The sequence below is a fragment of the Thalia democratica genome, chromosome 2 (genome assembly GCF_965202585.1).
Source record: "Thalia democratica chromosome 2, ktThaDemo2.hap1.1, whole genome shotgun sequence".
In the NCBI taxonomy this organism is placed as follows: Eukaryota; Metazoa; Chordata; class Thaliacea; order Salpida; family Salpidae; genus Thalia; species Thalia democratica.
The window spans coordinates 64,013,032-64,027,089 of NC_139166.1; the positions used below are offsets into that span (position 1 = coordinate 64,013,032).

The 14,058-nt window shown below is 28.3% G+C and overlaps 1 protein-coding gene across 3 annotated transcripts in view; it reads right to left on the reverse strand.

Annotated features, from left to right (window-relative positions):
- Positions 1–14,058, reverse strand: part of LOC145849762 (guanine nucleotide-binding protein subunit alpha-14-like) — a 42,592-nt gene extending 28,534 nt beyond the window's left edge. The window contains exons 1-2 of one of the 3 annotated variants that reach the window (XM_082954814.1): positions 13,904–14,058; positions 1,005–1,189 (exon numbers count right to left, since the gene is read on the reverse strand). In XM_082954814.1, coding sequence (XP_082810940.1) covers positions 1,005–1,189; positions 13,904–14,027 — 309 coding nt within the window. In that variant the 5' untranslated portion in view covers positions 14,028–14,058. Of the gene's footprint in view, positions 1–1,004; positions 1,190–5,075; positions 5,209–9,073; positions 9,239–13,903 lie in introns of those variants that run through there. The other 2 variants (XM_082954812.1, XM_082954813.1) reach the window with 2 other exon arrangements.

Genomic DNA, 14,058 nt, shown 5'->3' on the forward strand with positions numbered 1-14,058 from the left:
AATTTGAGAACTTTTATTTTTCAGTAAATATTATATACGACACCTAAATCATAATGATGCATATAAATTTGTTCAAACAAAAAACTCTAGTTTTTTGAATGCTATTTCCCAGTAAACCTCAGTCTCAAACACTAAAAAAATATTAAACTTTTTAGATATCAACGATTTGTATTTTTTATTGTCGTTTTCAGATGGTACAATTGTTTGAAATCATGTGTTAGGTATTTGCTACACGAACCTAATATAGTTATAACTAGCTTTTAATAAATGGATTGAAAAATCATCAATTTTAACTATTAGCACTATTATGTTAACTTGTGATTGAAAACAAAATAAAGTTCATTAGAAGACGAAATTTTTCTAGCTAAATCTACCAACCACAAACTAAAAAACAATTGCAAAGTTCTTAAATACTAAAGTCAGATACTCGATACTGGCATATCGTCTTACCCGCAAGATAAACAAAACAGAATACATACTATTAAATTCAAGCTTGACAGTCAATATTTCCATTGATATAAAACGCTCACACAAAAGTTTGTTTTGATTATTTATGTTCCAAAGATCAAAATATATTAAATTTTTTAGTATAAAGCACATCCGTAGTAACATTATTACTTTTTTAATTTAAAAGGTCACTTCGTACACTTCTGCTAATACAGGTTTTTATTACTTTATTTCATGTTTAAATTAAACTACCCTGGTAATAATTTAAGAAATATGTCAGAAACATTTATAATAAGGTAATTATTAAACATAGAATCTAAAAAATAAACTACTACAAACATAAACACTTTATAATAATACCAATAAACCAACATAATTATTTTTATTCTGGTTCCAACACCACCATGGCGTCAGTAAGGTTGTGTAGTTATAGTTTTTTTATACAAAATATTATTTAAAATATTAACACAAACGAATCAATAATCAAAAAAAACGCTATTTTTCATTAGCGTTCAACACCATTTAAGATACATTATTTTAGATCAAACGAAACCAACGTAATTGTTTTCGTCCTGGTACTCGATTCCCAGCGTCGCCATGGCGTCAATAAGGTTGTGCAGTGACGTCACAATGTTCTGGAATACCAGCTCGACGAAGCCCCTCCGGTCCTGCTCGTCGTAGCCCGCCCCGTTGATGATCCGCATCTGCTTGATGAACGTCGACTTGCCCGACTCGCCCGCTCCTGCGGTTTGATATTGTTTGAAAAATATTAAATAAAAATATTTAAATTGAGTTTTCAATAAATCATTTAAGTTTTCAAGTTTCCCCCCTTCCTGTTTCTTCACTTTTTTTAATATTTTAATGAGCTGTTTAAAATAATGTTTTCTATATTTGTACTTTAGATGAGTATGTATTTGATTATTTTTTTACGATTTTTCATAATGTGCTTAGCATGAAAGATCGTAATCATTTGAACGTCGACTTGCCCGACTCGCCCGCTCCTGCCATTTAAAAATGTTTTAATTAAGATTATACATAACAAATCACTTGAGTTAAAAGATTTTCAAGTTCCCCTGTTTCGCGATTTTTTAACTATTTTTAATATGCTCGTCCGCCCCTGCGATTTCGTTTGATGTTGTTTGAAAAATATTTAAATTGAGTTTTTGCATAACAAATAATTTAAGTTCAAAGATTTTCAAGTTCCCTGTTTCGTGACTTTTTTAATTACTTTTAATATGCTGTTTTAAATATTGCTTTTACATATTTGTACTTTGGATGAGTATGTATTTAAAATTAGTTTACGATTTTTACGGTGTACTTAGCTTATAATTATTTGTTTTTTTTAATGATATTTAAATCTGCTTGATTAAGGTCTCTTTCCCAGATTCTTCGGCTCCTGTTTCGCGCAATAATGAATGAAACTTTCATTTAATATTATCGAAAGAGAATTTCAAACGGCAATTTATATCATAGATAATCAAGTTTTGAGTCTTTTTAACATTTTTTAAATATATTTTTAAAATTTTTAAATAAGTTTTAAGGTTCCTTTATGTTATTTTAAAATCCTTGATGAATGTCGACTTCGAAGATTAACCCAGCCCTGTCTTGTATGAATTTTTTGAGGTTAAATGCTGTTTTGTATACTTTTTAAAGATATACTTGTATTTTGGAGAAGTATCTTGAACAGGTTTATACAGAAGTTTTATATTTTTGCTACTTGAGAGATCATTACTATTTATGTAATTTTAATTTAAAATTAAAACCTGTTGACCACCCAGATTAACTTGCTCCTGTTTTGTGGATGTGTTTGTATTTTTTTGTAACCATTATAGAGTACCTTAACTTGGGTTTAAGGAGAGTCAACAGAAATACAATTCAAATTGAACGATTCTATAGCATATTTATTTTAAGATCTTGAACAGAGTGCAGTTCGATGGTGTTGACTAAATGCAACTTTGAACAAAATGTTTATCACATATGTGTATCAAATCGGTTTGATGAAGATCAATTAGCAAATGTTTCAGGCTTCTGTTTGACAAAGTTTTTCTTTCTTTAATTTACCAAATAGTTTTGTTTTCTTTTTAGTAAATCAAACTACTTTATACTGTTTTATGAAAAACAGTTGGCCAAGCTTTTTGTTTAAATTATGTTCATATTTATCAGCTGCTGTTAGTCAAAACAAATAAAAACTTTACAAAATATTTGAACTATTTAGCGAAATTATGATGATCCACATGGTCTAAACCAGGGGTCGGCAGCCTTATGTGACTCAAGGGCCAATTTTCTTAGAAAAATTTGCTCGCGGGCCGCACTATTTAAAAAAAAAAAACCTTTTAGGGCCGCATTTGTCTAAAACCATTCTAGTAAAAATTAAAAGAATACTATTTAAGATCAAAAATTTAACACATTAAGCAATAATAGACCTTAACTAATTAGTATTTATTGAATTAAGAGCCTAAATGTAAGTTTTTATTACTAAAACATAATTTTTATTATTTTTAAAATGTATATTTTTTGCTGAAAAGGAGCTCGCGGGCGGCAGATTTTGACACAAAGAGCCACATTTGGCCCGCGAGCCGCAGTTTGCCGACCCCTGGTCTAAACAAATAAAAACTGAACAAAATATTTGAACTATTTAGCACAACTATGATGAACCACATGTTTTTGGCTCACAAGATGTACGCTTTTATGATAACGCGTTATGCTTGGAAAATTTAACAAATTTTGGTCACTACCAGTCTGATACCTTACAGTTGAGGCACTGATCATAAAATGTACTTCAAATCATGTTCTGACAATTGAAACATTACTCTTCAGCACGACTGTACAGTTTGGGGTTTATTTAACTGTACTACACCTCACATATGTATTGTTATTTTGTACTTATGCCGTGATGAACTAATATCTATTTTGTAGTACAATGCAACATGGCATTGTTATATATACTCTTTTGTGTACAGAGGCACAATGCACATTTTTAGAAACACCTAACATTCAGACAACTATGATTTTGATTTTATAAACCGCGTCGGTTACTTGCTACATCCAGTCATCTTACAACTTTCTCGCACTGAATTCACTACAACTAGCTGCATGACTATCCAAGCTGTAATTTACAAAGCTGGAATTACAAAAATATTATTTGTGGCAACGGTGCTGCTGAGTAAGAATGAGTCATAAGCATAAACTGCATGAGCGCACACCAAGTAATAAACCTCATGTGGCCTTTTCTCTGTTTTTTTTTTTATTTATAAAATTTATTAGTAAGCATGATTGTTTCTCAATGTAAAGCATGTCTTGGGTTTTGAATGAAGTACCAAAGTGTAATTAGTGTTAAAGTTGTAAGTAAAGACAATCTTTACAAAGCAGAGTTTAAGCAAATATAAGGTTTGTACTTTCAAGAAAAACATAAAAACTTTGAAATTAAGACAAATTAATAGGATGAATGACTCAAGAAAAAAATTAATGATTTTAGTTATTTTATTGTTAAAAAATGCACAAAGCAGAGGTGATTCAGGCTCCCGTTTTGATATTTTTATTGTTAATTAAGTATGAATTCAAACGCAGTTAGTGAGAAGTAAAAGTAACATGAAACAGGGTTGCCATTCTTTGAAGCAAAAACCAGCCGTCAAAATAACCTGAGTCAGCCTGAGTTAATGGTGAAGTGAGAAAAAGTATTAAAAGTAAAAAGTTGAAGCCATTTTTGTCTACTCAAGCTCTGATACTTAAAAAAAATTATTAGAAAATTTAAATACAAAAAAAATATTTCAAATTTATGAAAAAAAAACAGAATAAAACTAAGAAAATATCAAACTAGCTTGAGCTTTGCTTAAAAAAATCAACCGAGCCAAAGTTATTATGGTTTTACCAAAACTTTAAACAACTTTGAGTTGGCTTGCATACAACCTCAATAGCAATGCGACCCTGTAATTTACAGAACCAAGCATGAATTGAGCAAGGGTGCTTCAACTTTTCCTGAGACTCTCTCCAAAACTTTATACTGACCTGAGTTGGCTTGAGCAGCGCGTGGCAACCCTGATGAAATCAACATGGTTGCCAAGTTCTGGGTTTTTTAAGACTTTCTAGTGATTTTTGTTCAAAATTCAAGGTTTTTTACAATTTTTTTTAGATTCCAGGTTTTCTAGTGATTTTTGTTCAAAATTCAAGGTACTTTTTATTTTAATTGTCAAATTCCAGGTTTTTTAGTGATTTTTGTTTAAAATTCAAGGTTTTTTTACAAATTTTCTCAGATTCCAGGTTTTCTAGTAATTTTTGTTCAAAATTCAAGGTTTTTTACAAATTTTCCCAAATTCTGTTCCCAAATTCCAGGTTTTTTAGTGATTTTTGTTCAAAATTCAAGGTTTTTTACAAATTTTCCCAAATTCTGTTTTCAAATTCCAGGTTTTTTAGTGATTTTTGTTTAAAATTCAAGGTTTTTTTTACAAATTTTCTCAGATTCCAGGTTTTCTAGTGATTTTTGTTCAAAATTCAAGGTTTTTTACAAATTTTCTCAGATTCCAGGTTTTCTAGTGATTTTTGTTCAAAATTCAAGGTACTTTTTATTCTAAGCTGTCAAACTCCAGGTTTTTTGGCAACCACAAACCAAAGAACGAAAAGCAAGCACGGACCGAGCAGGAGGAGCTTCAGCTGGTTCTTGCCCTGCCTCTTCTCCCGGTTCAGCTCCTCGTTGATCCTCTTGTTCAGCCGCCTCTTCTCCAGCTCCTCCTCGGAGAGGCAGCACTCTTGCAGCCGTCCCAGCATCGTTCACAGTTTCATTGAGGGGAGTTTTTTTTTTAATTAAAATTTTACAAGTTTCTGCAAGCGAGCAAGTGTAAGGTTAATGTATTCATTTCAAGATGTTATAAAAATGAAGATAAGTTGTAAGTGAAAGTTAATGTTTGAAGCAAGTTCTGAAATTTATTTTAAAGCATGTAAAGTAAAACATCAGTTGGCCTCAGCAAAAGTGTTTAAGAGCTTAATAAACAATTAACTAAAGTATATAGTTGTTAGTAATTATCAAGATGTAATTGTAAAAAAATGTTGATGAAAGAGAAAGAGTTAAAAAAATTATTAACTTATAGAAATATTTTTTAATATTGATAAAACTGACAAACGACTGAAAACAAACATTATTGAAACCAAAGGTTTTCTCTGAGTTATAAGTAAATATGTAAAACAAAAAATTTGCGTCCTTCTGAATTGCTTTCACTGTAAATATCTACTTACCTGCTACAACTGATATGTACTTTGTCTCACAAGCATACTATTGGTGTTAAACTCACAATAAAACTTTTAAAATACAGTGAAATTACAAGAGTAAACCTATTTAAATTTTTGTAACATAAGCTCATTAGAACAGACACTTTGATATTTAAATTATAAAACTTTAAAAAAAAAATTCACCTGAAACCTACTTGTAACCAATACTATATATGAGCATTAGTTTTTCAAGTTCAAAAAACAAAGTTATTGTATTAAATTTATAGCTTTTTCTTTATATTATTCAAATTTATCCAAACAAGAAATTAATACTATAACTTTCAACAATTAAGTACTAAAAAAAGTTCTTTGTTGAAGCCTTTGTTTATTTTAATTAAATTTTTGTTTGTTATTTTATAATGTACTCTCAAAAATAGTAAGTTGTTTAAGTAAAGTTTTCAAATGCTTTACTTTTAAGTATTGAAGTAAAACTCACTTTAATCTGTCAACTTACTGTTCTTGAATACATATTTGTTATTTATAGTGATGGGATATAAACAACTAACAAATAAAATCGTGACTTTTATTTTTTGAGGTTTAAGGATTTTACATGTACCAAAAAACTTGTCATTTCTTTATAAATACATAGATCAACTTCTTAAAGTGTTTTATAAAAATAAAATCTGACAACCATTAATACTACTTTAAGCATCAATATTAATTTATTTATTAACTAAAAATTAACAAAAGAAATTTTTAACTAAGTAACAAAGTTATTTATGTTTTAACTGAATACTAACAGTAAAGTAGTGATAAAATTAATCTATTAAATTTTCAATTTTTTATCAGCAGAAAAAGTAATAGATTTGACAGACTATAATTTTTCTCTTAAATAAATAAACAGAGGGCTTATATAAAAGCACAAGGGCCCTATAGACTATTTCAGAGATTCCTATCTCACAGCGAACCTAAAAATAATCAACTTTAATTTTAACAAAAAATTCAAATAGCTTATACTTCATAAATAGCTTGTAATCAAAACAAAATCTAGATTTAAACTTTAACAAGTCAAAATAAATAAAAAATACTACTTTAATAACTTGTGTTAAATCAAGCTAAATTTAAAGTATAGTAAGTTGCCACTTTTTAGCAACATAACACACAGAATGATGACACTGCACATTCTACAGCTGCAAAAGTGCTGATTTTATAAATGAATAAATAAGTTTAAATCAAAATATTTCAAAAGACAAGGATTTTTAAATGTGAAGCTGCAGAGTGCGCAAAACACAGTAAAAATATTAATAAAAAATGAAGTGAACTCATGGCCTTTTTAATCTTTTAAAGTAATTAGAGTTACTTGAAGTAAGCAGAGATTACATTGCTAATTCTTTTAACGAATTCTAGTTAATTTCATCTTTAATTGATACTATTTTCACCTATTAAACAACTGGTACTTATATTTAGCAATGCTGAGATATACTTATGCCATCAATAAATAAGCAATAGCATTGCACTACTTATAAAATAGAAATTTAAAGCTAAACTTAACTTACACTTTTTTTTACATACTAATTATTTATTTTAAAATATATCCCTTAAATTAAAAAAATAAATAGTGAACAAAGTTTTATAACTATGAATGAACAATGTAAATAATCATGCAGAAAAGTAAATACATGCATATTCTTCTTAAAAAAAAATTGTTTATTTAAACAAGGAGTTTCAAGAAAACTATTATTTTCTTTTTGTTTCTTCAACAACATAAGGTTTATCACATTTACACTAATAGAAAGTTTTGTTAAATGCTCTAACATCTTATGAATTTTTAGGTAGACTACTTTTCTTAGAAAAAACTGCATTTTTGAGAATTTTAACTTTTAGTTGCAAAGTTAGAAAACTCTTTTGTAAATTATAAAACATATAACTTAATTTTTTTTCTACTATTTATTCTATGCTATAGAAAGTAAATACTTTTTTGACAATTTTATCTTATTTTTTATAGTTTTTTCTAAGAAACAAGATGTTTTTTACAGATTTGAAAAATTTAAAATAATTTTTAAAATATATTGGGAGGCACAAACTAAAACAGAGAATAACTAGAAATCACTAAAAATTTATCTCCTCCTACGTTTTTTAAGATAACTACCTCAAACTTTCAGGAAATGTTCCTTGCAATATTTAGAAAAATATATCAAAACAAAATTTTAAAAAGTTAAAAAACAAAAGTTTTATAACAAAATAAAACTGTTTTTTTGTTTGTTTTTTATACAAACTTTTATTTTTTTAATTTTTTTAAAATTTCTTCCGACAGATTTTTAAGAATATATCAAGGAACACTTCCTGAAATTGTGAGGTAGTTATTTTAAAAAATTTATAAGAAGATAGATTTATAGTAAAATAGTCTATTTTTGCCGTTTTAGTTTGCGCCTTAAATAAGGAACCTATTGTTGCCTCCAACTTTGACCGGCTTTATCTCAAAAAGTATTTTTAGTTTTTGTAGCTTAGTAAAAACTATATAAAATAAGATCAAATCTTGAAAAAAGTGGTTTCCCCCCTGCCCTTAATTTATATAAAGTTTGTAAACTACTACTTGCAGTATTAACAACCAATTCTTACTAAGATTTAATAATAACTTTTAATTAGGGATGGGTACACAACGTTCCAAATTCTAAAAATAATCAACTATTGTTTGAATATATTTTTTTTGTCAGAAAATACATTAGTCGGACTATCCTGTAAATTATTATTACTTATGAGACATGGCCTATATAAAAATCTTGGATTTTAAATTAAAAACATAGAATCATCATGTAGATCATGCCTTTTAGATATTGGAATGATTTTTTGAGACACTAGGAAACTCAGTTCAGGGTTGCCAAATTTTGAGGTAAAAAAAAGCTTAAATCTGTCTGAGCTTATCAAAATACTTATTAAAAATATTTTAAAAGTTACAACCAGCCTTGGTTGTCCTGCGATTCACAAAAGTTTCCAGCTGGGCCGAGTTGGCCTGAGTGGATGGCAACCATGTCTCCTACAAAGCTTCTAAAAATCTTTGACTTTCATAACAGAAGTTCACATGCATCTATAAGAGTACAAGTGGGAAACTCTAACAGTTGACAGGCCAGATTTACCACAAAAAAAAAAAAATTCAGGCTGGGTAATTTTGTTAAACAGTTTTTATGATAATCAGAAAGCACTTCAAGTTAAAAAATAAATAAAACAATTATAATTCCTGAAAACAAACTAAAAGCTCTTTTCAAAACAAGTGTCACTTTAATAATGTTTATGTGTAGGAGATGTTTACAAGCCAGATATTCTTGTTGGCAGATTAGGTCCAGCCCGCGGGCGCTTTACTTCTCATCCCTAAGCTGTGAGCTAAGAAATGTTTTTAGAGAAAACACTGTTACAATCAACGCAAACAAACCCAGCATGAGTAATTTGAGCGTGTTCTTCTGCTTGTTTTTTTCTTCTCTCAACCACTTTTGCAGCAAATCGTGAACTTTTTTCTTCTGCTTGTCCTCTTCAGAGCGACAGCAGCTCATTTTTATGCAGTTCAACATTGTAACGCCATGTTTTGCAAATAAAAATTTTAAAAACTGATTCTAGAAAAACAAAAATTTTTACGACATACTGGGTTGTGTTGTGCTGAATTAATAAAAACAACCTTCTAATATTTAAAATGTTTGAAGTATAAAAAACTTGTGTGTTCATATACTACTTTATTAATATGTTAGGTGTCAAATTTGCACGAAGATGCTTTTTCACAAATGCACTTTTGAACAATGGCACTAAATCGCTAGTCATAGTGAAATTTTGCTCTAAGGGTCAATTAGGATGAGCAGACAATGTTGCACAGAATAAAATTTTTATTTGTTTTTATTTTTTCACTAATTTAATTTTTTTTGTTATACTATCACTGTTACCCCTGACCTTGACCCTTGGTCAATAACTTTTTTTTTTATTAATAACAATTTTTAATTTTTTTTTGTTATTTTTTTTTACTATGACTGTTAGCCCTAACCCTTACCCTTGATCAGTAACTTTTTTTTTTTAGCTCTTTTTAATATATGTTTAGTTCTTTTTACTCTTGTGCAAAAATGACCCTCCGTACAAAACTGTAACTCGTGCAATTTTGTCCCCTTGTGCAATTCTAATTTGTTACCTTATTACTTACCTGTCTGCATTTCTATAAATTCTATATGATCAAACTTAGACTTACACCCCTATATTAGTAATAACTTTGTTGTTTTATATTTTACAAAACAAATGTTTATTTTAGAATATCAATTTATTTTCAAATGTTGTTTGCAGGGTGTGAAACGTGGAAGAAAATTCAACAAAAAGTAGAGCGAACACAATGCTTTTTAGAAATTACAAACCGACCAAAGTTAGCTTGGAAAGGTCGGAATGGTGTGCGAGAATTGAAATTCTTGTTGAAGTTTATTAACTTATTTTACTCAAGTCATTTTCATTTGAAACTTGGAAGCTTAGAAAGAAACTCCACCTACACTGCTCAGTCTGAACAATAGTACTCATCAGGGTCAAAAGGGCCACTTTTTGAGTCAAAAAACTCTCCTGAGTCATGCGGAGTTTTAAAATCCTTAAAAAAAAATTTTCCCCTGGCACAAACTAGTTATACCTCATAGTAATTTTTCTTCCACATAACAAAAGGAAAAGCTATGTATGCAATTTTACACTTAATTTTTACTAAATCATGAAAAATACTATTTTTGAAGATCCAACATTTGAAGTTTAAATCAATTGAGATTTTTTTAATCTATGGATAACTTAAAGATATGGGGGGTAGGCCATGTTTTTTACAAGTTGATCTTATTTTAAAGAGATTTTTCTAAGCTTCAAGATGCTTTTTATTGTTTTAAAAAATTCAAATTATTTTTTGAGATATGACCAGTCAAAGTCGGGCCGCATAATAGATTCCCTATGGGAAGGGAAAACTAAAACAGCAAAAAAAGACTATTTTATTTAAGTTCTATCTCATCCTACATTTTTTAAGCAATCTTCTTCAAACTATTACAGTTTAATCTTTACACAATAACCAAAAAAACGTTACTTCGGACTTTCGAAAACATTAAAAAAAAAAACATTTTAGTTTTGTACATAAAATTTTTATTTTTTTTTAATTATTATTCATAAGTATTTTTTTTCTTTTAATATAAGAACATTTCCTGAAAATTTGAAGAATACTGCTTAAAAAATGAACGAAGAGATAGAGTTTTAGTGATTTATAAAATTTCCTAGAAAATTGTACCAGAAACTTTTTACAACAAATAAAATATCTCAAAAGTTAAATGATATTTTTGAATTTTATGAAAACTGGCTTGTAGTTTGTACTTAAAGTTTTCATACAAAAGACAAAGTTAATTTAAAAAAAAAAGTGTTTTACCCCCCCCCCCCCCCTTATAGCTTTCATGTAACCTTGGTTGTAATTTCGTATATAACAGAAAACAGTTCCAATTTGATTTTTTGTAACTTAATTAAAGCTTTAAAAACTTTATTATTTTTAACTAAATTGTGTAACTTCTTAGAGTATATAAGAGCTAGCTGCACAGCTATAAAAAAAATAAATAAGCAATTTAAAATTAATTAAAGTCAAGTTCTTATACAAAATTTTTTCTATTAAATAACATAATATTGAAACTAAATCAACTAAATCTCATTCAAGGTCTAAAAAAAATCTGTCAAGATTTTTTTAAGTTTTAAATTGTCCTGAGTCAGCCTGAGTTAGAAAAATTGCTCAAAATATCCTGAGTTGTACTAAGTTATACTGAGATTTTTAAAAACTTTGAAATATTCTGAGTACCCTAAAAGTGTGCACACCATAACTAGTAAAAAAATACTTTTTTATATACAAATAATAACAGTAAAAAACACAATTATAATTATGTACAATGTATCATGCACAAAATTAATGTCATAAAAAAAGTTACTCATTCAGAAAACAGACAAGTTCAGTATATATATAAATATAATATTAGCTAAACTTTTTCACAAAATTAACATAAACATCATTACATAATATCAAAACATAAAACACCCAAGCAGCAGAAAGCTTAAAAAAAAGCTTTTTTTACAGACTCTAAAAACTTTTAACTTTTTTTTGGTCAACAAAAAGTAATCATTACAGTTTTAGATTATCACAAAAATTTATTGTAATCAGAACTTAAAATTCTAATATGTACTAGACGCTAAACAACTTTTTTACAAAAATTTGCACACATAATTTACTCAACAACTAAAAAGTAGTTAAGGACAAACAAAAAGGTAGTAAATTTTAAAGAAGGAAAGTTAAAATTTAAAACTATAGATATTAATTTTTTTTTCAAGAAAACTCGAATAACAACTTGGTCCTTATATAGGATAGAGGATCAAAAATAACTAACAACATATTTAAATGATCAGGTTTGTTTTGATCAGCTGCTCGTTTTAACTACCCATTTTGTGTTAATTGCTTGTGTGATTATTGCTTGAGTATTTTGATTAAGTCTTACTCTGACTATGTTGTTTCAATTATTTTGTGAGTATATATACTTGTAGTATAAATATTTTGGACATAGGAATATGTTGATTCTGATAGCTAGCTTAATTTAATAATGAAAAAAGTGTTTTGTCTTGGAGTAGAATGATCCTTATAAATATTTAAAAGTTTTCCTTTACTAAAACAATTTAAAAAATAACCACACATCTATTTTACTGTACTGATTTATGCTCAACTATAAATTAATTAATTAAAGTTTTACTTACAGAACCATTTGATCAATTTGTAACTGTTTAATACAAAAAAATAAAGTAAGTTAGTTAACTCTGCACGAAAACTTGCAAAACAGTACATGTGAAAATTAACAGGTTTGTATTCTAACATAATTCTCTTAAACTTATTTTTTTAAATGCTTTACATAATATCATTCTTTTTTGAGACAACGTAGAATTTTAAAGCTTTATTGTAGTAGCTTAATAAATTATATTACAATTTTTTCTATACATCAAAAACCCTATGCACTGCACACGTTTTTTAAAGCCTAAAAGCCACTGCATTTAACAATGAAACAAGCAACTTAAAAATAAACTTCTTAACAATCTTAACTTAACAAGGTTTTTATTTACATGTATGCCTTGAACAGTTTTTTCAAGTTTTGAAGTCTACAGCATTTTTAAAAATAAAAAGCAACTTACAGTAAACACCTATGGGCTTTCATTTGAGAGAAATTGTAATTTTTATTTTAATAATGTTTTGACCTAGCTAAGGACATAAACAATAAAGCAGTTTAGCCAAATAGTAGCTTCAATAAAAGCATCTACATTAAAAAAAAAACTATGGTGCATTTAGTTTTTATTCATTAATATGCTGTTTAGAATCTAAAAAACTGGGTAATTAAAACAGATAAAGTAAACCATTTATTTAGCAAAGATAAAAAAGTTTGTTTTAAATAAAAATGTTGATAAATTTTAAACAAACACATTAATTCACCAATAAATAAAGTTGGATTCTTACTATTTGAAACACTAAATAGGTTTATTATTGAGGAAAAACAATTAATGTCAACTAGGTAAAGAGGACAAACAATATTTTAAATATAATGTGGTACTACTTGTATTTTTTGGTACACTATCAATATCCACTCTTTTTTTATTTGTTTATTAATTAATTTTAGATAGTTTTTGCAGTTTTTTATTTATTTTTCACTACCAATGTCACCCCTAACCCTTACCCTCGATTGGTAAGGATTGATAAGCAGTTCTGGAATTTGACTGGGTGGATTTTGAACGTGTCTTGTATTTCTACCAGCTTCTTATCAACAACAGGATTGCCACTCTTTGAGTCAAAAAATCTTCCCTGAGTGACCAGAAACTTCCCTGAGTTTCCTTGAGATTTTTTCAAGTCCTTAAAAACTAAAAAAAAATTATTAAAAATTAATTAAAAACTACAATGTTAATTGTAAGAATATTAAAGATCTAACCGCAAGGCTAAAAAATTTCTAAATAAACACTTTAATATTAATGAAACTAATTTTTTGAACAAAATATTGAAACTGGATTAAGTAAATTTAATCCTAGGTCTAGAAAAATTTTCCCTGAATCTTTTAGAAAAAATCAAAACTGCCCTGAGTTTTCCTGAGTTTATAAAAAAACATCAAAATTCCCTGAGTCTCCCTGAACTTCCCTGATATTTTCTTTAATTTGAAAATTCCCTGAGTGTGTGGCAACCCAGCTTCTTATCAACAACACGCAAACCAACCCAGCATGAGCAGCTTGAGCAGGTTTTTCCGCCTCTGCTTCTCCCTCCTCAGCCTCTCCTCGATTATCCGGCTGTCCTTGTCCGCCTCCGACGGGCAGCAGCTCTTTTTTATGCAGTCCAGCATTGTTACGTCATAACTTGAAAGTATTTAAAAT